The following is a 24,537-nucleotide window of genomic DNA, read 5'->3' as shown; positions in this document are numbered from 1 at the left end:
CCACCCTCTTCACCGGCCATGTGGGTGTGCAGGGGAAGGCCGGGTCATCATATGGCCCGCCTCCCTTGTCAGTACCGGGTAAGGTACGGATAGAAGGGGAGGGCAGGCACGCGGATCAGCAGGATTGTAGAACGTGCCGGCAACTCAAGGACGGGACGTCAAGCTGCTTCCTTCCCTATAAGCATCATGGCAGCAAGGCACCTACCTGGACAAGTAAAGCAAAGTCCAGAGTGGAAGGTAGATACCGTGAGTGCCTTCCTTCCGCGCTGTTCCATTAGGATAACAAGTAAGGTACCTACCAATGTAAGCAACGCTCTTGCGTTTCAGTTTGGGCAGATTCAGGTACGGACATCTCTGTGGGCAGGTGCACAGTGAAGCGGGTCTCTGAGACATCGACGTCATGGGGAAGCTAGCGATGCATGTTCCTGGTCCTAGCGCTGATTGGGGCCTTGGGAAGGGACTTGCCGCCTGCAACGCCGCACCGCGCTGACACTCCAGTGACCCTCTAGGTGTGCCTACTCCACTGCCTGGCTGCTGCTGTGACATGAATTTTGCAGGGCACCTCAGGTTGCGCTGGGTTGCTTGTCCACTGTTTCCCCGTGCTCCGTGCCTCTCCCGTCCTCGACCAGTGTGGCGTCCTCTCCCCCAATACCTACTGTACACCCGACAGTCATCCCCAATCTCCAACCCCGCTGGTACCGGACTTTATTCCTCCAAAGCACCACAGGCACAAGTAGAAAGGACAAGGTACGACCACTTGACCGACTCGACAGCTCAATTCCCCTTCCAATACTGTGCATCTCAGCAGGTAAGACCTTGGAGACATTCTCTCGACCTGTGGCTGGTCGACTCATCATCTCTGCAGTCTACCTTACCTACTCCATACGAATACACACCTATCAATCTGAGCCAGGCAGGCCACCTCCAGACTCCATTTGTCCTCCACCCACTACCACCACCACTTGCAGCCAAGTCGCCGGAGGCCGGACTCTCTCGCGCCTATCTTCGCTACTGCTGACTCCATCGTCCCGTCTCTCTCGTCTCTGTCTGTCGACGACTGCTCCTTCACTTCAGCTTCATCCCCACCCAAATCACCGAACCACCGACAGGAGCGAAGCCAAGGCGATCCCAAACTCCCGAGGCTACTTATTCTTGCTCTTCCGACGGTGACGCAATGCACTCCTAGCCACTGCTTCCTCTCTCAACCTGCCGCTCTGCTTTGGGTCTCCGGGACCTTCGACATCTTACTTTTTGCGAGGCGGCGGATAATCTGCCTGTGGTAGTACCCGGGAAAGAGCTGGTTTCACTACCTACCACGACAGCCGAGGCTGTTCATTGTAGCCCACTTCCGAGAAGCTACATCTTTCAGACCGAAGCCCGCAAAACACCATACTCCGGACGGTCTTTCTATACCAAGCATGGTTGTGACAATCTTCGACGACCGCTGCGCCGAGCTTCGCGCTCCTGGCTTCCTTAACCTGACAATTTCCATGTGAGTCAAGCTCCACGGAGAGTACCTGCAATCTGCCAAACACTAGCTAATTCCTTCCGCACAGTATCATCCTCATCGGTCTCGTCGTCTCCTACCTGCCGCAGCACTACCGCATTATTGCCAGAGGTACATCGGAAGGCATCTCGCCATGGTTCGTCTTGCTGGGAGTCACATCCGCCACTGCCGGCTTCGCCAATATCCTGACCGTTCCGCCCTCGAGACGTGACATTGCCTGCTGTAGCGAGCTGGGCACCTTCGAGTGTGCTGCTGGTCTGCTCGGAATTGCCCAGCTGGGCATGCAGTGGATCTCCTTTGCGTTAATGTGAGCTTCCCTCCTCGAATTTGTTTACCATGGCGTACACTGACTCCTTCCTGTTACAGCCTTGTCCTGTTCCTCATCTTCTTTCGATACGACAATGCGGCTGTCCCCGAGGAGGAACTCATCGATAAGCCGCCTTCATGGCACACTGCCATAATGGTCGGCTCTGTGTGCTTGATCCACGGCCTGCTCGTCATCATTTTGACTGTGGTCTTCACCACCGCGCTCAGAGATCACCTCGATTTGTGGGCAAACTTCCTCGGCGTCATGGCTGCCGCTCTTGCCGCGGTCCAGTACATTCCGCAGATCTGGACGACCTACCACATCAAGCACGTCGGCAGCTTGAGCATCCCCATGATGTGCATCCAGACCCCCGGCGGCTTCCTCTTCGCCGGAAGCCTGTTTGCCCGCCTTGGTTGGGAAGGATGGAGCACGTGGGGCGTCTTCGTCCTAACTGCCTCAATCCAGGGCGTCCTTCTTGCCATGGCCATCTACTACGAATTCCAGGAGCACCACGGAGAGCCGCAGTCTCCTACCCTCGTCCACGAGCCGAGACGCCCCAACCCGAGTAGAACTTACTCGGAAGGATGGGAGCAAGGTCTTCCTGGCCCTTACACCGCCCATCCTGAACGGTACGCCGACACAGAGGAGGAGCTGGAGCGGTTACAGGACAGAGAGGAGCGGCAAGTCGAGCGGGAGACAAGACCTCTGCTGCGCCCCGGCGGCATTGGTGACCCGCACAAGAACTACAATGCCACGGATGATTGAGAGCCTCGAATAGACCGCTCTTCCTTACTTAAGTTTGGCCTCGTCAGTCTTATCGGTACTTATTTTAATAATGGGGAGACCTTGCAAATATTATTCTTTTTTTTTTCCCCGCCCGGCTGAAATGAATCCCCGTCGTGTGATATGTCCGGTCATCTACGTTTTATTGATCGGTAATACTGTGACGCCTGAAGTACACTCCCATTGCCAAGCGTAGCTGAAGCCAAAATGACATGTCTGCCGAGGAAAACCCGAGAAAGTACGAAAATGATCCCGAAAACGACCATAACGAAAGCGAGCAATACGGGTGAAACCTAAACGTTGCAAAGTTGCAAAACGTACCGCCTTTTGTATAGTATTCCATACATGAATCGCGCTGCACGATTTCCTGTATTGCCGTACCTGTGGGCTGCCAATAGTATAAATAAGCTGAGTTGGCACCTCAAATGAAGTTTCTTGGACATCGCAATCATGGCACCGATCCAAGCGGTGGCGGCGGTAGCGGCGGCAGATAGACTGACAGGCAGATTTGGAGTGAGGACAAAGGAGCAGATGAAAAAAGTGAAGAGGGAGCTCTGAAGAACTAGAACAGGAAAAGGTCGAATCGGATAATCCGGCCTCGAGCAGCTTTTGGCTGCAGAGTATTCAGTCGCGCATATGACGAGGCTAGAGATGTCGGGTACAGAGTGGTGGCATACCTTGGGATTGTGGATAGAGCGTGTGGTGTAGGTATGCTGAAGTGGCCTTGCGGTATCGTTAGACGTTACGATGACGTTCCATCTATTTGGGAACGGACCACGAGCTTTTTTTGATAATCACTGTCGGCGTGGTAAGAATATAGAACTGAGTGAAGAACCAGAGCCAAGTGACCAAAGTCGGAGGTTCAAATAGGCACCTTAGATAGTGAGTCCACCATGCCTTTTCATCTGAGATCTCATCGGCTAGGTAGCGACGCGAATGCCCTGTTACAACGGGACTCATCAACGTGAAATACACCAACAATAACATCATCCGAGATATCCGTTCCGAAGCCTTGGTTCAGCAGTCCCGGCAGCTCGTTCACCCCCTTTGCCACATGCGTGGGTCTATTCTAGAATTTCGAGCATCTCCAACGTATCTGACCGGCAGATCCTCTCCTCCTCATCTTCCTCCTCCTCCAGCCTTCAAATGCGTCGGCTTCCAAGAAAGGCCTGCAATGGTATCTTTGGATAGTGCCGTTTACAACGATGCGGTATAGAGAAATAGTTCGGAGAGTTAGCACCTCTAAAATGACTGTATTATGCCGAAGACAAGTGTGACTATGCAAAAAGGGGCCCGGGGGCCGGTAGCACATAGCTTAGCACATCTCCCACAGAGGGCGAGGCAAGACTGTATGCTTCTTCGGACTCGACCGCTTGCCCTGTTCCCGTACCGTGACGTACACTACCCGGCGGGCGGGCTCCCCGGTAGTGACGGAGTGGGATTGTAGACCGTAGTAATCCGAAATGGAATGCGTTAACCATCGTCTGTGGAATAAGAAGGTCAGCAAGATTCCGTCCACCGTCCAACGCCTCAGAAAGGAAAGAGGGAAAGTCATACTTGAACGAAGCACTCTCATCATCCCCCAACGAGTCAAACACCATCCCGTCATCAAGCTTTTCGCTCCCCACCTCCCTCCTCGCCTTCTTCCACCCCTTGCCAGCAGAGGCCATCCCCTTCCTGCCCACAAAGACAATCTCCTCGTCCTCGCTATCCCCCTCCGCGTCGCTCGCCTCGCTCCGTTCCTTCAAGAAACTCCGCACGGGTTCCTCGAGGACGCGCACCCACCCGCGCACAGCAGGCGTCCGCTTCGCCGTGTCGCGCAGATCGCGCGGCACCTCGCCGACGGACAAGCCTGTCGCGGACCCGTCTTTGCGCTGCTGCTTCTTGCGCTGCGCCTGGAGTTTGGCCGTCTTCTCTTCGATGCGCTGGCGGAGGCCGGTGTCCCAAAACTGGGCGACTTGATAGGGGACGACTTGGACTGGGTAGGTGGGGTGGACTTCCCAGTCGCTTGGGAGGGGGGGTTGGGCGTTTGGTACACCGATGAGGCGGTCTATGAAGGGGACAATGTGGTTAGCGGTTGAGAGGCAAAGGGGTGTCACAGGGGTGCGTTAGTCTGGCAAAGATTCTGTTCGAGAAGACGAGAGGAGAAAGAAACGTACCATTCTCCCATCGCCGACGCGCCCTGCTCCCCTCATTCCCCTTCAGAAGCTGGTCCCTCTTCTTCTGGCTATCCCGCCTGCTCAAAGGCCGCCGGATAGGCGTCTGCTGTACAGTTGTCGTCGTCTCGGTGGCAATCGTGACAGCGGCGGCAGAGGCCTTCTTGACCCGCTCGTCGAGGTTGATGGGCAGTGGCGTACCCGTGCCGCGGGCACCAGGGCTGACGCTCAGGGACTCGAGGGCGGAGACTGTCCACGCCTCAATATCGACGGAACCGGCGGTCGCGCTCTGGGCGGCGACGTGGGCGGCGACCGGGGTCTGGGATTGGGGTGACGGCGAGGAGACGGTATTGGGGATCTGGTGGTCGATGGCCTCGGGGGGAGGGACGGCGCTGAAGATTGCCATGCTGGGCGGATGGAGTGGTAGTCGCGTGGAGGGATGAGTTTCGGAGGCAGCGGTTGGATTGGGAATTGGATAGATGAGTGGACGTCTAGGTGTCGAGAACGCGGAGCTGAGAGTTGAGGTGAGGTAGGGTTCAGGGCTGCCGATAAGGAGGCGATAAGGGCGGCGATCGCGGGGTGGAGACGGATGCTGCTGATAAGAGATGGTCTTTTGAGCGGATCGAAGCGAACACAGGCCGAGTCTTTGAGGAGTCTAAGTGAAGGTGTTGTAGGGTCAGGTCGTTGCTCTAAAGGGATACACCGGTGAGCAGTTCTAAGAATGCGAAGAAGTCTAAGATGGATAGATGGACGGCAATGATAGTTGGAAGGAGGACGATGGACGGAGTGGGAATGGGATTGTCAGGGGAGGTTGATGCGGACCGGGATTGGGTTAGCTCCGGGGAAGTGGCATGCATGACACACTCGATTTCGGAGCTTCGGCCAATCACGATGCGAGCGCAAACCACGTCTTCTTTTTCGGCGTGATTCATAACCCCTTTGGGATCACCCGTTGGGGCTTGTCTTTACGGCTCTTGAATCATGTCGACTCATTTCTGCTTGTCTTCCTCTCATACATTTAATGGAATCACTTTGTATCACAACATCGTGAGAGCATGATAGTTGCTTCGAGATTTCGGACTACACAACTTGTGATCCAAGGCCTCAGGCGTCAGGAGCGCAATTTGAGAAAACCTCTCACGGCGGCATCGATACCAACAAGATTTCTCTGCATAATTTAGATCCTCGACACTGTACTCCCCAGGAATAGACGGACATGACAGTATTCGTACTTCAACATGAGCTGAGCACGCGACTCGTTACAATTATTGGTCATGGCACAGGTCAGCTGGCAACTCTTGGCCATTGCTTGAGGCAGTAAAAGCTCTCGACCCCCTTGGATAGGCAAATACACGTCGATAACACAGCGCACATGGTGTGTAAGATGGCGCGGCCTTGCATACTGCTGCAAGCTCGGCTGGGCAACATTTTAAGGTGTCAGGTAGGTAGGGTCATACAAATCGACCAATCATAAATAACCCATTCAAACGACGGACCTGCTGAGTCCTTCATGAATGTTGGGTTGCGAGGTACATGATATTGACGGGAAAAGCACCCTGGCATTCAAGTCTGGATGTTCAATCCAACGTGGCGAATAGGCAATGTATTTTGTCTCTCAAGAATCGTCCCCTCCCCTCCAGACAATCCTCCATGTATTGAACCATCCAAACCCGTACGCTACTTCGTTACAGCAAAACACGCTTCACCCCTCGTAGATTCCCAGTCTTGGTAAACCTAGCGATCGTTTGGAAACTATTGTGCAATATCTGGACAGTACTCAAGCTCAGGCGACGAGTCTTTGAAGTCAGACAAACCATGTGGTCGCCGGGTGATAACGGACATGGCATTGTTTCTGTGCACCTCTCTTGGGCCCTCTCAACTCGAGCAGGTGCATCCAGGCCTTCGCGAACGCCGCAAGGCTCCGAATCAAGAACCTGCTTAAAGGGTCAGTGACTCCACGACATCTCAGTAGCAGAATCCGAAGTACTTGTTGGCTTGAAGAGCAATGGGTCCGTAGTCTCCTGTGCCAGAACATTAGTATTCGTCTCGTATGGCACGTGAATCATGATATGGCGCACTCGCCTTTAATCAAAGTTCCAGGGTCCGTGGCGCTAACCTGTGGTGGCTTGCGCCTTTTCTTCAGAACGCTCGATTGCAACTTTGATCTCCAAGTCTACAAGGTACAAGCCCGAGGTGAATGGGTGAGCAAGGCACCAGCGCTGCGGGTTATGTCGTCCTGATACCTATTCTGATCAGCAGCTGCAACATTGAGTCATGACGAGGGCACAAGCCTTGAGGTGGGCAAAGGTGGGCCGCATGCTTCTGGCGCCAAAGTCCGCGACGGCGCGACCCGGATGCGTGGAAAAGACAAATGAATCGACCAGCCACCGTGAATTGATCCATGTCTCGGACAAATGGGTGGGCGGTCAAGTGTCCATTCCAAGAAGTGCACTGTGAAGAACGCTTCTCAGCTCAGCGTAAGCCTGACCCGCTCCTAAATGTCGGTGGGCGTCCCTGGCGCGAAAAGTTCCAACTGGTGAGATCGCATCAGAAAGAGAGGGGAGATTGCATGGATGATTATTGTACGACTGAGTTCTAGGACACTCCCGCTGTAGACCCCGAAGACGGTCGTTGACTCGTTGAGAGTCAGTGAACGAGACTCACTCCAAGAGTGCCAGTGCAAAGCTCAAAGAGCTATGCCAAAGGATTAGATAAGTGGTGTGTATATCGTCCCTGCTGTTCCGGAAACGCAATGAGAGGTAGGCTCGGCAGTGACAAAAAGAAATCGAAGAGTTGTTTATCGTTAGGCATCTGCTACCTCAGAAGCAAGTTGAAGGATGAGTGCCAAGCTCCTGTGGCCAAAAGAGTGAGATCAATCAGAGATGAAGTACTCATGTGAGGCTACCTCAGAACAAATAGGTGAGTGCCATAGCAAATTATGTGTGTTGTCAGGTTTCTGTTGCCAGAAGAACAAGGAGTGAAAAGTCAAATGTATTGAAACAAAAGACTCGCCTTACTTCTGCTGCCCCAGAAGAAGAAGAGAGGAAAAGAGAAATTTCCGTAGAAAGTGACCGACGTGTGGAGTGCCGATCTCAGATTGCCAAGAAATTGAAGTCAAGTTTCGGGATTTCTGCTGCCCCAGAAATGCCGGTTGGATGTGAAAAGTATCGAAATCTGAGAGAGTGTCGTGCGACGTGTTGCTTTCCTCCCGCCAGAGGAAAGTGGGGTGAAGTTCAGAGGTGTTGAACCAGGTGAGATATTGAGTTCCTGCTGCCCCAGAAACGTGAAGTGACGACAAGATAGTGCCAAATAAGTCGAAAGATATTTGTGTGTCAAGCTCCCGATAACCAGGAACATGACGTGAAAGTCGAGTCGGGTTGGGTTGTCGACTCAGAGTGAAATGCCGAGTTTCTGCTGTCCCAGAAACGTGAAGGAAAGCCAACAATGGCCAGAGAAAGATGTGTGAAGTGTTGGTTCCCCCCGCCAGAGGAAAGTGAGGTAGAATTCGAGGTTGTTGAACACAGTGAGTTGCCAGGTTTCTGCTGCCCCAGAAACGTGGAACGAAGGCATGGTTTGCCTGAAGAGTTGAGGAAGGTGTGTGAGTTGTCGAGTTCCTCCGCCCAAGGAACCTGAAATGAAGGGAACAAAGTGATGACCCAGAATAGAGTGATGCGTCAAAGTGAAGTGACGCGTTTCTGCTACCCCAGAAACAAGATGAGAGATGAAAGCTGAGTTCGCGAGTGCCAAATCGCGAGCCGAGAGTGTTGATAAGAGAGAAATGCTGTATGTTCCTGCTGCCCCAGGAACACAAGAGAAAAGAAAGGTCGATGATTGATTGCATGAAAGTTGAATCATGAACCAAAAATGTTGGTGAAAGAAGTGTGACGTGTTCCTGCTGCTCCAGGAACACTGAACCAAGATCAAAAGTCGAATGAGACAAAGGAGCTGGTTGAGAGTGTAATACCGAATATTTGTGGCTCAAGAAACATGATGTAAATCGAGAGCCAAGAGTTTGAAGTTGAAGATGTAAGAATTGCCGAGTGAAAACAGTTTGCCGAGTTTCTGCTGCCCCAGAAACGAGAGTCCGAAGATACTGTCCATGTCGATCGACTGGTGTGTGCTGTGTTGTTCAACTGATGTGTCGTTGAACAGATATGGTGTTGAAGTGATGTGTTGTTGAACTGATTTGTTGTTCAACCGATGTATCGTTCGACTGATGTGTCGTTCAACTGATGTCTTAGTCGGCTGATGTATCATCCGGTCTGCATAATTGTGTCGGAAGAATCGAGTTGTGTCAAAAGTCTTGTGAAGACAGTGTCGAAAGAGAATGTTGTTGAACAGTGATGGTCGAAACTCAAGGCTAGGTGTGGATGTTCGCCGGAGTCGATGACCGAGGTGATGAGCCTCTGTTGATGGCAGTCTCGAGAAGGTAGTTGTGCAAGCTTCCTGTGTCGAAGCCACATTGCCGATGGTATAGTGAATGTGCAATGGGTCCGCTGTGTTGAGATGAGTGTAGAGTGTTGAGACTGCAAGGAACCCTGGGGTGAACAATGCCTGGCGTGTACTTGATGGTAGGCAAAAGTTCGAAGTCACGATGTGTGTTTACTGGAGTTGAAGTTGAGAGTGAGAGTGAGAGTGAGAGTGAGAGTGAGAGTGAGGGTGTGACTTGTCGAGAGTTTGAGTTACCCAGGGGTGGCAGGTTGAGTTCCAATAACACGATCAGAACAGCAACCAGCCGTCGCGTTAGCTTCGTCGTCTTCGATCGCCCGATCGCAATTCCGACTACTGACAGCCGACACCAGCGTGAAGGTGCGACATTGTCGGCCTTGTTTTTTAAGGAGGTTGTCTTCCTCCGAAGCCCAAACGAAAATTCGAGTGGGTGGGCGAAACCTGTCGGGGTCATCAGTCCCGAACAGGTCGAACAAGAAAGCCTGTATGCACAGCAGGTAGCATATCTTGTCGAGAGTAGACTGGGCGAGGCGAGTACATCCGACCTCAAGCCATCACAGCGGGGCGCGTAACCGACCACCAACCGTGTGCCAGGGCGCGACGAGGCGAGTAACCGACCTCAAGTCGCCGGCCCCCGGCCAGCCTAATCCTCCGACGTCCAGCCGCGTCGGCGCCGCGAACTGTCGTTTCGGAGGGCGAGAGGGAGGGGAGCGAGGCTAATACCATCCGGCAAAACCAGAGCACGATCTTCCATGAATTGGTCCCACCGAGGTCCGAAAGGGAGATCCCAGTCGGGGTGAGCACCGAATTCCCGCACCCGGCGAGGGGTACGCCAGAAGAAAGGCCACTCCCAGATGTTGTCGCCTAGCACCGCGCGCAGGTTTCCCATTGCGCCGAGATCCCACGGGTTAAATCCAACCGTCACATGCTCCAGGCCGTTAGGCCCGGCAATCCCCATCGGCCAAGCCTGCTGGGGGAGGTTCCGGATGTACGCCGTCGTCTCTTTGTGCGTCTGGTTCCGAAGTCCCTGGTTAACCCATTGACCCCGGAATGGCGCCTTCTTCACCCACAGAATAACAAAGGGGAGAGATCCAGCAGCCACGACAACGGGAGGATACGGCCACCTGGTTCCAAAGGAGACCATGGGCCAGCAAAGAACTCCCAGAGAATAAAGGTGAAATACCAATATCCACACCGTAAAGAGCAAGTAGCTCTTCTGCGTCTGCAAGCAGACGGGTACCCACAGCCACCAACACTAGATCAGAATCATTAGCCGGGTCCTGTCACCACGAGGCAAACATGAGATTACTTACATAGTGGTCAAAGAACGCAATGCACCCCAAGTCCACCCCCTTGTTCGTCTTGCCGTGGTACATCCGATCCAGGAACGACCCAGGGCCCTCCCCACCTTCCAGGTCGGCGGTCCGGAGGCAGTGGCGGCAGAGGTTGGGTCGGAACCCCAGGTCGAACCAGTGGCGGGCGGCGGCGGCGTCGGGCAGGGCTTGCATCACCCTTTTCTGGCGCACGAGGGCGCCTTTCGGCATCCGGTAGCCATGGCGCATAATCCGGGAGCAATACAGCCAGGCCGACACGAGGCAGCCGAAGGTGTGGAAGGCGACGAAGAAGTAAATGCCCAGAAGGGCGCAGGCAGTGACGAGGTCGGAGGGCAGAGGGCGGACAGTCCAGATAGGCATTTCCCGCGAAGCAGGAAGGATGAAGTTGGTCACTAATACAGATCACAGGTTAATCTGATGTCAAGATAGGATAGAAAGCAGACATTGGACGAACCAAGAGAGTGACAAACGACCCAAGTCGTGGCGAGACAGTCCACCACAAGCCACACCGGGATCCAGGAGGAAACCCAAGCAAAGGTGACGTTGATGAGGGCGAGGCCCACGGCAACAGCCCAGGCGGCGGCAGCGGCGGCGGCTTCCATGGCGGCGGAAGACAGAAGGCAGATTGGATGAAGGACAAGAGCGGATTGAAAAAAAGTGATGAGGCAGTTCAGCTGATTGACCTGTTGTCAAGTTAGCAAAATTGGATCCAAAAAGTCATTCTTTGGGGTCAACATACAAAAACTCTTGTGGTCCGAAGAAGAGAAGAAGTTCAGAATAGGGGGGCGGGGCGAGAAGAGGATTAAGTACGACGCCCACGAGAGAGATTTTCCGGGCCTCCTTCCTTCTCTGACCCGATCTGGAGCTGTCGTGCCTTCCTCCTTCTCAAAGGTCAGCTGGCTCGTCAAAGGGAATACAATAACGACACGAGTGGAAGAGACAGCGAGGGAAGGCACGGCATATTAAGGGACGGAAGGCACGTCCACACCCAAGCAGCGTTCCAATGTAGGAAGGAAGTACTCCATGGAAGGAATTGCAACAGCTATCGATCATCGTCAGGTAGGGGAGATGAAAATCATGTTCTTCACGTATCCGAGAGATTGGGGGATTGCTGGTGCCCGGAGGCAAGAGAAGAAGACTGTCAGGCAAGAAATCCCCATGTATTAGATACCCATCCCATGATCCTCCGCTATTTGTGTCCTTGGCTGTGCCTGTCAGATCAACAAGTAGCTAGGTCCCCATGTGCAAAGCTCCTCTTCTGAACTCTCGCTCTTTCTCCTGCTGCAAGTTCGAACCTGAACTTGTGACCTTCACAGAACTTGCAGCGGGAGAAAGAGCGAAAGAACTGATAAGGTACTTGCTCTTGATTTATCAGTCGTCCTGCCGTCTCTCAATCTTCTGAGTCTAAGTACCTTACCTTAGCCGCCAACGTCGTTCTTTCCCTCCTTTTGGTTGGCCTTTCTGCCAATCTTCAAGAACCTGTCAACGGAAGAAACAGGAGGAGCAAAGCATCACAGGGGGCCCAATGGCCCTTGGAGGGTAAAATACCTAGGTCATTTGATGGAGGCAAACGCTTTACATGTGAAGTGGAATCAACGGATAAGGCAAGCACCCTCGGCAGCTGTTGCTTCAATGTCACAGATCTCAGATACGTGCTCCTTCTGGGTACCTACCTTGAGTAGGTTCTTCAAGAAAGTGCCCTGTGATCAGGGGAATCGGTCTTACGTGGTCCATGGGCGACTGCCTTACCCGGTCAAGGGTCGATGAAATGTCCGTGGTGAGGTAATACAAGAGGAAGGCGTCCGCCAAGTCAACGGAGATATTGCTTGGTGTTGCATTGAAGCATCAATTCCTGCAAGGGCAGCGACAGTCTAAGATATCCATTGCTGCCTGGGAATTGATGAAATGACGCCTCCCTTCCCTGAGGTATGCTGCCCACGCTTCTAGACCTTGGGCCCCTGACTTCCAAAGAGGTGCCGAGCATTTAATTCAGGAAAAGGGTCGACTTTGTGACAGTGTCAAATACAGAAGGTAACAGAGAGAGGAAGGAGCCATGAGCCCGTGGTCTTTCCCGGGTATTGCAAAGTGACCGAAGGCGAGGTATCTAAGCACCTGTGATGAGGCAGCTAAGGTACGTCGGCTGTTGGAATGAGCTACTGTGATTGGTCAGATGCTTGGCGGTAGATCTTTACCGCCTTCCTCATTGGAATTATGCCGACTGGGAATCCAATGGAAGGTACCTGTCTTCCAGTAAGGTAAACTTACCTTAAGGTGCAATGCTCGCCGAACCCAGGAACCTTGGGTTGTCCATTACTTACCTATAATATGACATATAATGCTGAGTTCACGTACTTCTCGATGCCGTTTCCTTTATATTAACGTGTATGTTGAGAGGGTTGAAGCGCTTGCAGTTCAGAAAGGCGAGTGTTGTGGAATGATTTACCATGAAGACCGTCGTAGCGGTTTGAGATTACACCGAGGACTGGAAATGCCTCAAACTACACGCATTCATTGTGTAGAGGTGTAAACATTGACGAGCAATCCGATGGGGGATTTTCTGCTTTGCGTTCAGGTTTCTCATTTCATCCTCCAAGGCGTTTTTCGCCAAGTTGTCGGACTGGTGAGGAGGTCCAGGTGGCCCTTCACCTTTCGGGGGGATCTCGAGTCTCATTCTCCTTCTTCCGCATCCCTCTTATGCAGGCTCAAATATGCTCCTGAACTTCCGCCAACCGAAAGGCTTCGTGATCTCATTGACGCGAATTGCTACAGACAATTGTCTAAAAGCCTTCTTTGTCCGTCCAGTTTGGACACGATCAAGAGGAGAACCAGTGACGGACGAACAGCGATCTCCATCCTGCCCATCAGGTCCGTTCCGTCTGAGTGACTTCCGAAAGACTGAGACAGGTTCGATTTTGTGCTACCTACCTCATCTCTCTTTCGCTGAGTTGGCCAATGATGACTACCTGTGAACCAAGCAGACACTGGTGAGAGATGTACCTCCTCTTGCCGGTGATGCTTCTACCAATGCCTTTTAGTTTCCACCTGGATAATCCCTCGGCTGGCACGGCTAGGTAGTCAACGACCAATTGGTCACCTAAGACTAAAGCGAGAGAAGGTGCCTCAATTGCCTGCTTCTCCTTGACCCATTGTGGAAAAATCAAAATTGGCCCTCTCTTTTGTCAGACTCAAAGCGTCAGTTACTTTGTTCAATTGTTTAGATCTCCACGAATACATGCTTCCGCTGCCCTAAAGGAAACCCGGAAAGCCCCAAACCAGGTTGCCTGCCGCTGAGAAGATGGTGGTACAATACGCCAACGCCCGACTCTTTCCGCCAGGGCTCGCCGTGGAGATTTTCAATTTTTGCTACGCCTTTCCGCAAAGTACCTTACCTCATCAATACCGAGAGACTTCTTCGACATTCATAGCGTCACATGACCGCCAGACCGCGGGTCGTCACAGGAGGCTCACTTTGACAAGCCTTCAGCCCGCCAGACCGCTGGCTGCAGCGACAGAGCGACCCAGAACGCCTGATTCAGTTCCTTCCATGGAAGAACATCAGTTTCTGACCTTCTTGCCGCATCGTTACGAGAGCAATCGCAGAAGTCTAGTCTCTGCACGCCACACTTACATCTACAGTGAATTTGCAGTTAGCCAAATATCTTCGAGCCGTTCTCTCCTTCGCAGTTCTTGGACAAGCCGCAGGTGCCGCGACTAATGAAAGTGCCATACTTTCTGGGGAATGCTAATCGCTCCTGCGAAAATTGCCCCTTCTAGCCATTTCGACGGCAAGACATCTCTAATAGCTAAATAGACCGCAAGTGCAAGCGCTAGGCCACTCAACAGACGCATGAGTAGTAGTCTACAAGCGATAAATCATCCAGCGAACGTTCCTGTCTTTCGGGGCTCGGATTGAAGAGGTACGCGTTTGAGGTGTAGTTAGGCTTCCAGTCTGCTACTCTGTGTCGCCTTCGGTGCATACCAGAATGGAGGAATAGGGGACTGTGAAACGGCGACCTGTTGACGTGTAATACGACGATGAATGTGACCGCGTTTTCCTGCATAAAGTTCCACTGCATACTTCAAGCTTTCAAAGGGTTTAACTGTGTCAACATGGATGGTCTCCGCATGTGCGTCATGGTGGTGTTTCCAGGTCGTTGGAGCAAAGAAAGCGGTCCCACTTTAAATCCGGCAACGCACCGGTCGCCGGCCCGACAAAGAGACTGTCCAAGTTGCGGTAAATCTTGTCGTGAACAGCTTCTTTGTTCGTCGCGAACATGCTAAAGGTCGAAGACTTGATCATTCATCAGCGCCGAGTATTACTTGGAAATCACAAATTCGTAGATAAAGCTGTCCGCATCTACTCTATGATGATGGCTCCTCACGTGTGCAACTCAGCAAAAAGCCTGTTCCGTATAAGATTCTTTGTTCATATCCTACTTCGCATCCCTCATCACACAGAACGAAAGGTTATATCTCAAAATGACCAGCTTTCAACTTTTACCACTTGAAATTCTCTCGCAAATTGTCTCTTGTTTAGACCAGAGTTATTCATACCTTTGTGATCTCAAGCTTACGTGTCGCCGCCTATCGAAACTTCCGGAACCTTTCTTGCACCGCAAAGCTCTTCAGGACCATACTGTTCTCCTCAAATTGGTGCGAAACGACCAAGCTGATATACTCGAACCGATTCTCCACTACCAAGTCAAGCCGGAATGGGCTGCACCCCAATACTATCTCGACAGCTGCCTCCACGACGCCCTCCTGGGAGGTCACTTCAAAGCTGCCGACGCCCTTATCAATAACGGGGCGGAGATCGTCTTAGACAAAGATGCTGTAGTTCGCTCAAAATGCCCTGAGACGAGGGAGTGGCTGAAAGCTCATGATGCAACGCAACTCGGATCTCTCGCCCTCGCAGCCAGAAGTCGATACCACATGACGTTCTGGTACAAGGTGTGCGCTCCCTACGCCTCCGAGAAAGAATTTTGGGAATACAAGAGAAAGGTCATGAAGATTATTTTGGAAAACCTCGAGATTCAGATTCCAAAACATGATCCGATCCTCGCAGGGGAACTTGACATGGCACTTGCCGAAGCTGCAAATGCGGATGGGCACTCCGTCGAACTGATGGAATTCCTCTTCAATAACGGTGCGAGTGTTAGCTGCAAATCTACACCGCAGGTTGCTGGGAAAGCTTGGCGCAATGCCTTGAGCGAGGAGATACCGGCTCTTTTCGAGGCCAAGGTGGATTGGCTCCTTCTTCATGATGTCGACCCGACAAATGTCCGGACCTGGGAGGGCACGCGAACACCGATACAGTTTTTCCTCCGCAAGTTATATCAAAAATTCGAACGCCCTGAAGAAGGCAGCGCCTTCAGGAATAAGGTCTTTGGTTACATGGAGTACCTCGAGTCATGGGGATGCCTACACTGGCCACAATCCACTCTGAGATCCTTCGTGCTCAGCATCGGAACTGTTCAGATTAACTGCATCATCGACTATCCTCGAACGGAGGAGCACTATGGTTTGCTCAGTGCTGGTAGTGACAAGGCCGATGGCAGGCGGGAGCTCGAGCTCATCTTCAACGAGCCGAACGAATCCCTGGAGCCACTTCGAGTGGCCTTGTCGAGTCAGATTGCATTCAAACACTTTCAAGACCTGGTGACACTGCCGTCACCCACTTTCAGAGAGTGGGTTGACAAGGAATCAATGCCAACAGCCATCCAAAATCTCGATAAGCTGTTCAGGGACTTTTCTGCCTCGTTACCTCGTGTGAAAAGCATTCGTGCTGTAGAGGAGCAAGCCTACAGTAGTCAGCTTGGATCTGACTCATCTGGGGAAGACCTGAGCCTCTCATAGCCAGAGTCAACATTTTCATATCAATTGAGAGTCTAAAAGCCACCAAATCTATAATATAGTCGCTTTAACAATCTAGACCCCATCTGACCATGTTGATGCCCAAAAATGGTGCTCACACTGTCGAGAAATTTTACTCTTCTTTCTCTTTTCCGTCGCTCAAGTACTGTACGTCACTCTCACAATTCACAAAAATGAATCAGCTCATGTGGTAGCAGCTAGCAGTCTGCTGTTCTTCTGTTTTGATTGTTTGACTACTCATGAGATGACTAAATGGTGCCCAGTATCAACACAACCGCTTTAATCCTCATTATGATCAATCTCACAACATCTGATCAATCCCTCAAGCCTCTATCCACATCCTTGTGTATTAACAGGCCTGTATTGATGAAGATACCCGTAGGCTTGCGCTGTTGAGGAGCCTTGTACAGGGTTGACGATAATTCGTGTGTTGAAGACCAGGCTCGTACAGGTGAATAGCTCTTCAGTCTGCAGATGTGAATAGCATCATAGGCATGCGAATGCTCGTTGTAGTTGTGAATGAACAGGCTTGTAGATATGGAGCCTAATTCATGTGACACAGTTCGTAGTACCAGTCTTGCGCTACGTAGTGCTCTGCTTTATTGCAAGCGCCGTATGTGCAGGTTGCGAGGGTATGTTGGGACCAGAAGCGGACGTGGAGGCCAGTATCCACGCAGAAATCGTGGACGTTAATATTGTTGATGTTTGGTGGAAACCAACGATTCTCGCTTTGAAGGCAGCCTTGCCAGCATTCAGGGAGCTCGTGGAGCGGTAGCGGGCCTCTTGAAAGACTGTCTGGGTCCTTAGGGCCTCCGGGCTCTCCAGCCTGTACGATGGACAGACTAGAGAGGATAGTGAAGATGGTAGTGGAAACTTTCATCCTGGTCGTTGAAGAAGCTTGGATTAGGAGAGGCTTAGGTGGAGAGAAGTTCAGGTGAAGAGGAGCCTGGTCGAGAAGAACCCCTAGGTGGTTGTAAGGTAAGGTAGTAGAAGAAGATGAGTTTGTTTGTTGATTCTTTGCTGGTGGATGACTTCTTGGGAGAGGGAGCGCGTATCCTGCAGGGGAAATTGTTCCTTGATATACATGATTTTCCTTCTGTAGCACCCATCCATGTCCCCACGCCTTTGCCACGGCCCTAAACTCGCTCAACCTTAAAATGAGAATCTCTTGGCCCAAGCCGTCGGAGATAACAGTTCCCATCAAGTTCTCCCTTGAACCTGTACCGTTTGAACTCTAGCACACCCTCTAATATCACTAGCAAATTGCTTGTTCGCTTCGGAGTGGCGTATGGCCTTGTCTGAATCCGAATTGAGACACCAGCATTGACACTGAGCCAGCTTCCCGAAGCCACCACTAAGGTTGTCTCGATTTACTCATCAATGATCTCGATAACATGGTACCTAACTGTATACTTTGGTGATCCATGATCCTCGATGAACGTTCCAGGATCATGTCAGGGATGCCTCTACGGCGAGACTGGCGTTGAGGCCATCCACCTAGAATGGAAGGTTAGACGCATAGGTCAGGAGAATGGAACCATATCAAGCCTCAAAGTAAGCCCGAGAGACCCACTACAAGCTGGGGCCCAAGGTTTTCGAGTCACGGAGATAGAATCGTGAGGAACTTGCAGGTTCAGGGCTAGACCAATCGGAGATTGCATACGTTGCAGGCGGCAAGTATTTATACTAAAGGCCCTCATAACCAATACATCGCCGATTCCCCTTTCTCTGGACACAAACGACAAACGCAGAGACAAGACGATGCTTGCTGAAATTCCTCTAGTTGCTTTGTCTCTTCTTGTTCCCACCGGCGAAGGCCCCAAGGACTCAGACAGTCTCTCAAGGACACCACTCTCCCTCCATGAACTTCCCAAGTGCTGGCAAGAGCGCTTGCAATTCAGAAGCACCCACTATCCTCCCAAATTCAACAATGTCAAGGTACACGAAGTTTGCGGCGTTAACGGCTAGCGCCTCCGATGGTGCTATTTTCACGCCCACTGGTAGAGTAAGTTGGGCATAGAGGAGTATTTAAGACAGGCTCTGGCGCAGGAAGTAATCATCACAGCAACAGGCCTAATGACCATATCTAGAAGAGCCAACATACAGCCGGCGCAGTGGACGAGGACAAGAGGGCAGACTGAATAGGAGGATTAAGAGTACTCGTGTTTGAAAAACTATTCAAGGGCCTCAACCTAAACACATGCTAGTATCCCACGGCTGTTAAGAGTATTACAGGGGTGAATACACCGGCGCTAGAAAGAGCGAGTGGTGGCTGGCAAAACATTGTTTAATGGCTACTTATGCAAGTCTGAGTAGCACGGCAGTGCTATAAATCTTTCATGTTCTAGAGATGCTTATTCACGGATCATCGCTCGCGCTTTCTCAAGTAACAAAGCGATAGCTCGACCTTTGATCCTACTCCTAATGGTAAGTATATAGCGCTTTTTATCGGATTCACATCGCCATGTATGCATGCATAAGACATGGAAGAGATGGGCAATTCCACGAGCGCTTTGTCTCTGGGTCGTCGCCAATCACGATCCGACTAGCAGGACTGGCGAACTGGCTATGGGAAGCTGAGGTCAATTGGGTATTCAAGAAAGTTGCTGGTGCTGAATTTCTTCCGTTGTCAGGCCACAGGTCTAATGGCCATATCTAGAACGGCCTCCATCCAAAGGTGTGGAACACGACGAGTGGAAAAGCTAGTTGCCACATGATTTAGTAAAATATACATGTTCATGGTCTAAGCCTCAAGAAGTATTCACTTCTAGCCGGCAATCGGCATCTGTGACACCCATTTGTCATGTATACCTAGTGAGTAAGTTGACGCCAGAGTTATTGAATGATGACTGGGATGGAAGGAATCGAGTGTCTTTGGCATCTTAGGAGGAGGCCACGTATGAGGAGTAAACTTGAACGCCATGTTCTCGGATCGCGCCGCTCACGATGCTGTCCGCGTATCCTCGGAACCCGATGAGTTGACCCGCGACTTGATCTCAGGAGGTTGCCAGATTAGGTGAAGTGGATTCATCATAGACAGATGTAATTGGTTGAACAGAAACATTGGCAATGTTGAATCGCAGGATCAAGCCTCCACGCGCATGAACTTGCCCCAGAAATCACACCTGGGATTGTGTCGTTTGTGAGAAAACAGAGAGCGTTGTGTTTGCGCAGCTGACGAGTGAATAAAGGACAACCTTGGATTCACCGGTAACACAGCAAAACCGCGTTTGCTGCCTTACCTTGGTTCTTGGTGAATGTAACGGATGTTTGGTTCCCTCGAGGCCGTCGTTTGTTTGAAATTCCGTCTCCACCATGACTCGCAGGCCGTGGCCATTCAGTCTCGTCTCATTGGCTAGCCACACGCCAAAGGATGGGGTGCGATGAGCACTAAGGCCCTAGGCTGGCGGCCCGATGGGGCGCCTGCATGATGCGAGGCAGCGAGAGAGAAATTGTTGAGTGACCCTGCCAGTTCTCTCAGGTTCAAGCAGGCGACGGCGGCATCAAGGCTTATTGTTCAGTTGCGTCGTCGAAATGATGGTATTCTGAAGGGACACAAATGCGAAAAGTCCGAGGTTGAACGTTTCTACTACATGACGTAAGACATTCTACGTAGTATGCGTACAGACAAGGGTTAATAAAAAAAGTCCGTCCGATGGCCGGGATCGTCGGATTGACGGAGCCGGAGGCAGCGGATGATAAGGTAAGCTGACAGGTGACAAGGATTGGTCACAGGGGTTGGTTGAGAAAGCTGCAGGCTGTACCATGCACGCCGCACGCCGCACGCAAGATTCTCCCACTCACTCCAAGGTCGATTACCACATCAAAGGGAGATGGACTGGCACACTGGATCCAGATGGGTTATGGATGGATCCCGCGTGCCCGCCCTATGCCGCTGTCCGCCCGTCATGCCGGGCTGATGCTCCAGACCCTTCCTCCGAGCGACCTCGCACCGTTGCGCTGACGAGTAGAAGTTCTTCAAATTGAAAAAAGTGTGAATGCAACGAGGACTGCGTTCTTTGTAACACATCACTTGTTCCTATCTGCGAAACCGACACCAGATATTACAGTACTTTACACACACACAATGACGACCGATACCGCAACTTCTGACCCCGCGACCAGGGTCAAGTCCCACGCATCGACGGTGTCTGACGTTGGGTATCCTCACGGCCACCTTGGTCACCTCAACGAACACGAGGAGACACAGCTCGCCGCCTTCAGAACGCTGCTCGAGGAGAAGGGGCTGTACAAGCCAGGCCCGCCAGCTTCCCACGACGACCCGACTCTGCTGTGAGTTATTCAGCCAGATCCTCTTTTTCTGCCGCAGTCCATACTGCGCCGGAACATCCGGAAGCAGACAGAAAGAATATTTTTGCTGACTTTTTCGCGCCTATCCTTGCAGCCGATACCTTCGCGCACGAAGATGGGTCCCCGAAGACGCCCTTACGCAGTTCAAGGACACGGAGGCCTGGCGTGCTGCCAACGATATTGACGTCCTCTACCAGACCATCGAGCTCGACGCCTTTGAGCAGTCCCGTCGCCTCTACCCACAATGGCTTGGTCGTCGCGACCGCCGTGGCATTCCCATCTACCTCTTCGAGGTCCAGAAGCTTGATAGCAAGACGGTTGCCACCTATGAGAAGTTGGGGAAGGAATCGACCTTTAGCAAGGCCAAGTTTGACGGCAAGACTCCCGCAGGCATGATGCGCCTGTTCGCGCTGTATGAGAACCTCACCCGCTTCACGCAGCCGCTGTCGACGCAATTACGGGACCGCGAACACCGCGAGGCCCCCATTACGCTGAGCACGAATATCGTTGATATTTCTGGGGTCAGTCTGAAGCAGTTTTGGAATCTGAAAGGGCACATGCAGGCTGCTAGTCAGCTTGCAACAGCGCATTATCCAGAGACTCTCGATCGTGAGTACACATCCATCACCAGCGCACGACTATACTGACAGGTCGTGACTAGGCATCTTCATCATCGGTGCCCCCGCATTCTTCTCAACAGTTTGGGCCTGGGTCAAGCGTTGGTTCGACCCTATTACCGTCTCCAAGATCTTCATCCTCAGCCCCCACGAGGTCCGCCCGACACTCGAGCAGTTCATCGAACCCCGCAACATTCCCAAACAGTACGGCGGCGAGCTCGAGTTCAAGTTTGGCGACCAGCCAACCGTCGATCCCGCGTGGGAGGGAATCGTGGAGTGGACGCCTGGCCACGACCGCTTCACGTCACGCCCTGCTATCTGGCGTGGGACCGAAGATGGCACCCGCGTTGAGTGCATTGGAATCGGCAGCGTGAAGGGCGTCGAGCAGAAGGAGGTGATTTGCTCCGTCCTCAAGACGTGGCCGCCCAAGGCTGAGGTGCCTGCCGCTGAACCGACGCCGATCGCAACACCTGCGACCAAGGAAGGGAGCGTGACAGAAGAGGCCGCCCCGAGGACGGAGACCGAGTGGCCTGTCAAGGCCGCTGATGCACCGGAGGCTGGCATGCAGAAGCTTTCCGTCGCCGATGACAAGCAGATCGCAGAGAAGCATGTTGAGGGTAGCACGTCGACGCCCCCGTCAGGACTGGCATAGACTAGTGGTAAAGGAGCATGTGACTTTGAGACTGGGGTTTGCATATTTGATATGGCAGTATCAATTTACTTGGTGATTTGGATGTGGTTTGATCTAATACCCCAGATGGTGATGGAGTCGGTCTGGCAGGGCAAGGCAAGGCAACATGGGCTGGAGTTACATATTCGTCGATTTAATTCGGACATCTATTTAATAACAAAGCATTTGGTATCATTGCGTTGTACCGTCCCATCTACCCAAAGACCCAACATCAAGTAGATCTAAGTTTGGATCATCCCGTCTCCATATCCCCATCTATCGGGTCTAGCCAGTGCGCAAGTGCAACAGGAACCAAACTCTATCATTCAACCCGCCGAACGCCTTTCTGTGCCAAACCGGTCCACCGCCTAGTCGCACAGGGCCCGTCTATCCCGAGTATCCTCTCCTCTTGCGCCACTCCCCCACGCCCTTCTCGATCTCGTTCCACGTCACACCGTCCCTCACCAGCTGCATAGTCACCCCCAAACTCTCCGTCTCCCGATTTCGACTCTCGTCATCAAAGAAGAGCATGTCCGTGAATGGAATACCCGTTTTCCTGAATATCGTCTCGAAATGTTTTATCTTGCTACTAGGGTAAATCTCCAACGGTGCGTCAAAGTACTCGAGTGCCTTCTTCGTCTTCTCTTTCTTGCCGCTCCCTCCTTCCTCGGCACTCGGCGGCGGAACGTGCAGGAGCTTTAGCATGTCCCTTGCTAAATCGGGTGCCGACGTCCGTGACGCAACTGCGATCTTGATGCCTGCTAGTGGGAGAGTGTAGAGTATCCGCGGCACGTCCTGGTAGAAGGCGAAGGACTCGCCATGGCGGTCTGTGACTGCCGAGTGTGTCGCGTTGGCTTTCAGTGGCCCTGAGACGTGGGTATCGACCCAGAAGGGCCAAAGTGTGTAGTCGAGGTCAAAGACGATGAGTTTTGGAAGGGGGAGCTCGTCGGTCAGGATTCTAGGGAGGGAGAGGGAGGTCGAATTCGTCGTTGAGGTCGAGGGCGTCCCGAGATTTGTGGTGCTCCCTCCTTGGGGGTTCTTTGAGAGTTTCTTCGGCATCAGGTCGGCGGAGGAGGGACGATTGGTAAGCCCTGAAGTAGGTCCGAGGCAGTCAGGAAGGCAAAAAAACAGAGGTCGTGGGAAGTTGTTGCAGTTTTTGGAGAAGCCACCGACGAGCTTCAAGGTAGGAAGAGGAGCAAAGTGCCCCCAATTGCAACTGATTGCGATAAGTTTCGTCACTCCATCTGGGTCAGCTTTCTTGGTGGGGGTGGGGGGGGGGGCGAAGCACTGAGTGTCTCTGCTCGGCTCGTGCTTTTGTGGCGGGTGCCTGCTCATCCACACTGGGCCCACTAATTAATGTACGTTCCAAAAGTGGCATTGTGGCAGGTCCCTTGGGAAAGTACTCCGTAATTACGGAAAAATCGAAAAGGAAAAGCTGTACGAAGGAAACATGGAAATTTCCAATTACCATCTATCAACATCTCATTCTCGGCCGTCTCGACACATATTTCCAATGAAGACGAAGAGCATTGAGTCGTAGAACCATGCCGGCGTTCCGTCCTACCGCGACATCTGCTACTATGGACTTTCTCCATGCCCACGAGATCTACCTCACTCAACCAGCAAGACACGACCTTGGGCACAAGACCGCCGTCCTAGCGGGCAAAAAGGGTATCTCGACGTTGGCCTGATTCGAACAGACGCTCCCGAAGGAACAAGATTTCTAGTCTTGCGCATTAGACCACTCTGCCACAACGCCGGACGAGGAACCCGCTTTCAAGCGGGGATATTGGGAACGGTGCCTCGAGGAGTTGAAGTATGGAGCTCTGTATCGTCTGGCGGATCGGGGCTTCGATTGGAGAGGCCATGATCCTGTCAACGGAGCGGTGAAGGAATTGCGCTCCGGATTGACCGCCCCTCGCACATGCTGGCTGGCGTCGGACATTACTATCCTCTTTCGGCAGACGACCGACTTGAACTTCGGCTCCAATAGCTTCGAAGACTGGCGACCCGTCCGGCCGGTTGGCCCACCCCCGAACGTCTTGAGTCGTTGTCAACGGGGCCGGCCGGGCAATGTCCTGCGACTACGACGTCCGGCCAAGCAGCTTTAATCAACACGGCTCCCGGCAGCCCTTGCTGTTCCTTCTATTGGAACTCGACCTAGAAACCCGCGGATTTACGGACTTTCGGGTTTCTGCACCCCGCCGGCAACATGCCGACGATGCACCCCGCGATGCCGCTACCCCACGTCCTGATGATAGGAAGAGAAAAATCGAATGTAGGCAGCAAAGATTGGCCATTGTTCATCAAGAGACTGGTTCCCGGCAAAGTCTAGGAACCTTGTGTGTTGATTATATCTGTTCGGGACTACTTTTTGGCTCCGAGAGCTATGGCCATCCGTTAGAAAGCATGTTTCGCCCATCCTTCACCTGCGTCTGTCTTGGTGGGTGTGCCGAGGAAGCTCTGATACACAACGACTCAACCGGTAGAGTCACTCGGCACTTGAAGTGAGGGAGAACGATACAGTTT

At 52.4% G+C, this 24,537-nt stretch overlaps 8 protein-coding genes and 1 non-coding gene across 9 annotated transcripts; 4 read left to right on the top strand and 5 right to left on the bottom strand.

Annotated features, from left to right (window-relative positions):
• Positions 1-1,418: 1,418 nt before the first annotated feature.
• On the top strand, positions 1,419-2,579 carry BDP55DRAFT_729844 (ATP synthase F0; the record flags this gene model as incomplete). The annotated part of the gene is made up of 3 exons (XM_060579625.1): positions 1,419-1,492; positions 1,557-1,814; positions 1,874-2,579. The coding sequence occupies 3 exons, from the start codon at positions 1,419-1,421 to the stop codon at positions 2,577-2,579; spliced, it is 1,038 nt and encodes a 345-aa protein (XP_060428069.1).
• A 1,170-nt stretch (positions 2,580-3,749) lies between these two features.
• Positions 3,750-5,300, bottom strand: BDP55DRAFT_187703 (R3H-associated N-terminal domain-containing protein). The gene is made up of 3 exons (XM_060565856.1): positions 4,757-5,300; positions 4,155-4,647; positions 3,750-4,081 (listed from the first exon to the last, which is right to left on the bottom strand). The coding sequence occupies exons 1-3, from the start codon at positions 5,157-5,159 to the stop codon at positions 3,913-3,915; spliced, it is 1,065 nt and encodes a 354-aa protein (XP_060428068.1). The 5' UTR covers positions 5,160-5,300; the 3' UTR covers positions 3,750-3,912.
• Positions 5,301-9,845: 4,545 nt separating this feature from the next.
• Positions 9,846-11,138, bottom strand: BDP55DRAFT_633275 (uncharacterized protein; the record flags this gene model as incomplete). Its single annotated transcript, XM_060572532.1, has 3 exons — positions 9,846-10,457; positions 10,516-10,928; positions 10,991-11,138. The coding sequence occupies 3 exons, from the start codon at positions 11,136-11,138 to the stop codon at positions 9,846-9,848; spliced, it is 1,173 nt and encodes a 390-aa protein (XP_060428067.1).
• Positions 11,139-11,947: 809 nt separating this feature from the next.
• BDP55DRAFT_667852 (uncharacterized protein) lies at positions 11,948-12,602 on the top strand. The gene has a single exon (XM_060575189.1). It carries the CDS (start codon positions 12,097-12,099, stop codon positions 12,301-12,303), a length of 207 nt encoding a protein of 68 aa, XP_060428066.1. The 5' UTR covers positions 11,948-12,096; the 3' UTR covers positions 12,304-12,602.
• A 2,510-nt stretch (positions 12,603-15,112) lies between these two features.
• On the top strand, positions 15,113-16,599 carry BDP55DRAFT_667850 (uncharacterized protein). The gene has a single exon (XM_060575188.1). It carries the CDS (start codon positions 15,469-15,471, stop codon positions 16,390-16,392), a length of 924 nt encoding a protein of 307 aa, XP_060428065.1. The 5' UTR covers positions 15,113-15,468; the 3' UTR covers positions 16,393-16,599.
• A 240-nt stretch (positions 16,600-16,839) lies between these two features.
• Positions 16,840-17,422, bottom strand: BDP55DRAFT_667849 (uncharacterized protein). Its single transcript, XM_060575187.1, has one exon. It carries the CDS (start codon positions 17,288-17,290, stop codon positions 16,955-16,957), a length of 336 nt encoding a protein of 111 aa, XP_060428064.1. The 5' UTR covers positions 17,291-17,422; the 3' UTR covers positions 16,840-16,954.
• Positions 17,423-20,181: 2,759 nt separating this feature from the next.
• Positions 20,182-22,154, top strand: BDP55DRAFT_667845 (CRAL/TRIO domain-containing protein). Its single transcript, XM_060575186.1, has 3 exons — positions 20,182-20,703; positions 20,816-21,330; positions 21,383-22,154. The coding sequence occupies exons 1-3, from the start codon at positions 20,498-20,500 to the stop codon at positions 21,988-21,990; spliced, it is 1,329 nt and encodes a 442-aa protein (XP_060428063.1). The 5' UTR covers positions 20,182-20,497; the 3' UTR covers positions 21,991-22,154.
• On the bottom strand, positions 22,155-23,257 carry BDP55DRAFT_667842 (magnesium-dependent phosphatase-1). Its single transcript, XM_060575185.1, has one exon. It carries the CDS (start codon positions 23,065-23,067, stop codon positions 22,396-22,398), a length of 672 nt encoding a protein of 223 aa, XP_060428062.1. The 5' UTR covers positions 23,068-23,257; the 3' UTR covers positions 22,155-22,395.
• Positions 23,258-23,685: 428 nt separating this feature from the next.
• Positions 23,686-23,767, bottom strand: BDP55DRAFT_t203. Its single transcript has one exon. It is a non-coding gene; the product is annotated as a tRNA-Ser (tRNA).
• Positions 23,768-24,537: the final 770 nt, after the last annotated feature.

Source organism: Colletotrichum godetiae (genome assembly GCF_030913485.1).
Source record: "Colletotrichum godetiae strain CBS 193.32 chromosome Unknown BDP55scaffold_27, whole genome shotgun sequence".
Classification (NCBI taxonomy): Eukaryota; Fungi; Ascomycota; class Sordariomycetes; order Glomerellales; family Glomerellaceae; genus Colletotrichum; species Colletotrichum godetiae.
Note: the sequence above shows the minus strand (reverse complement) of the source record. Positions and strands in the feature narration are given on the sequence as shown.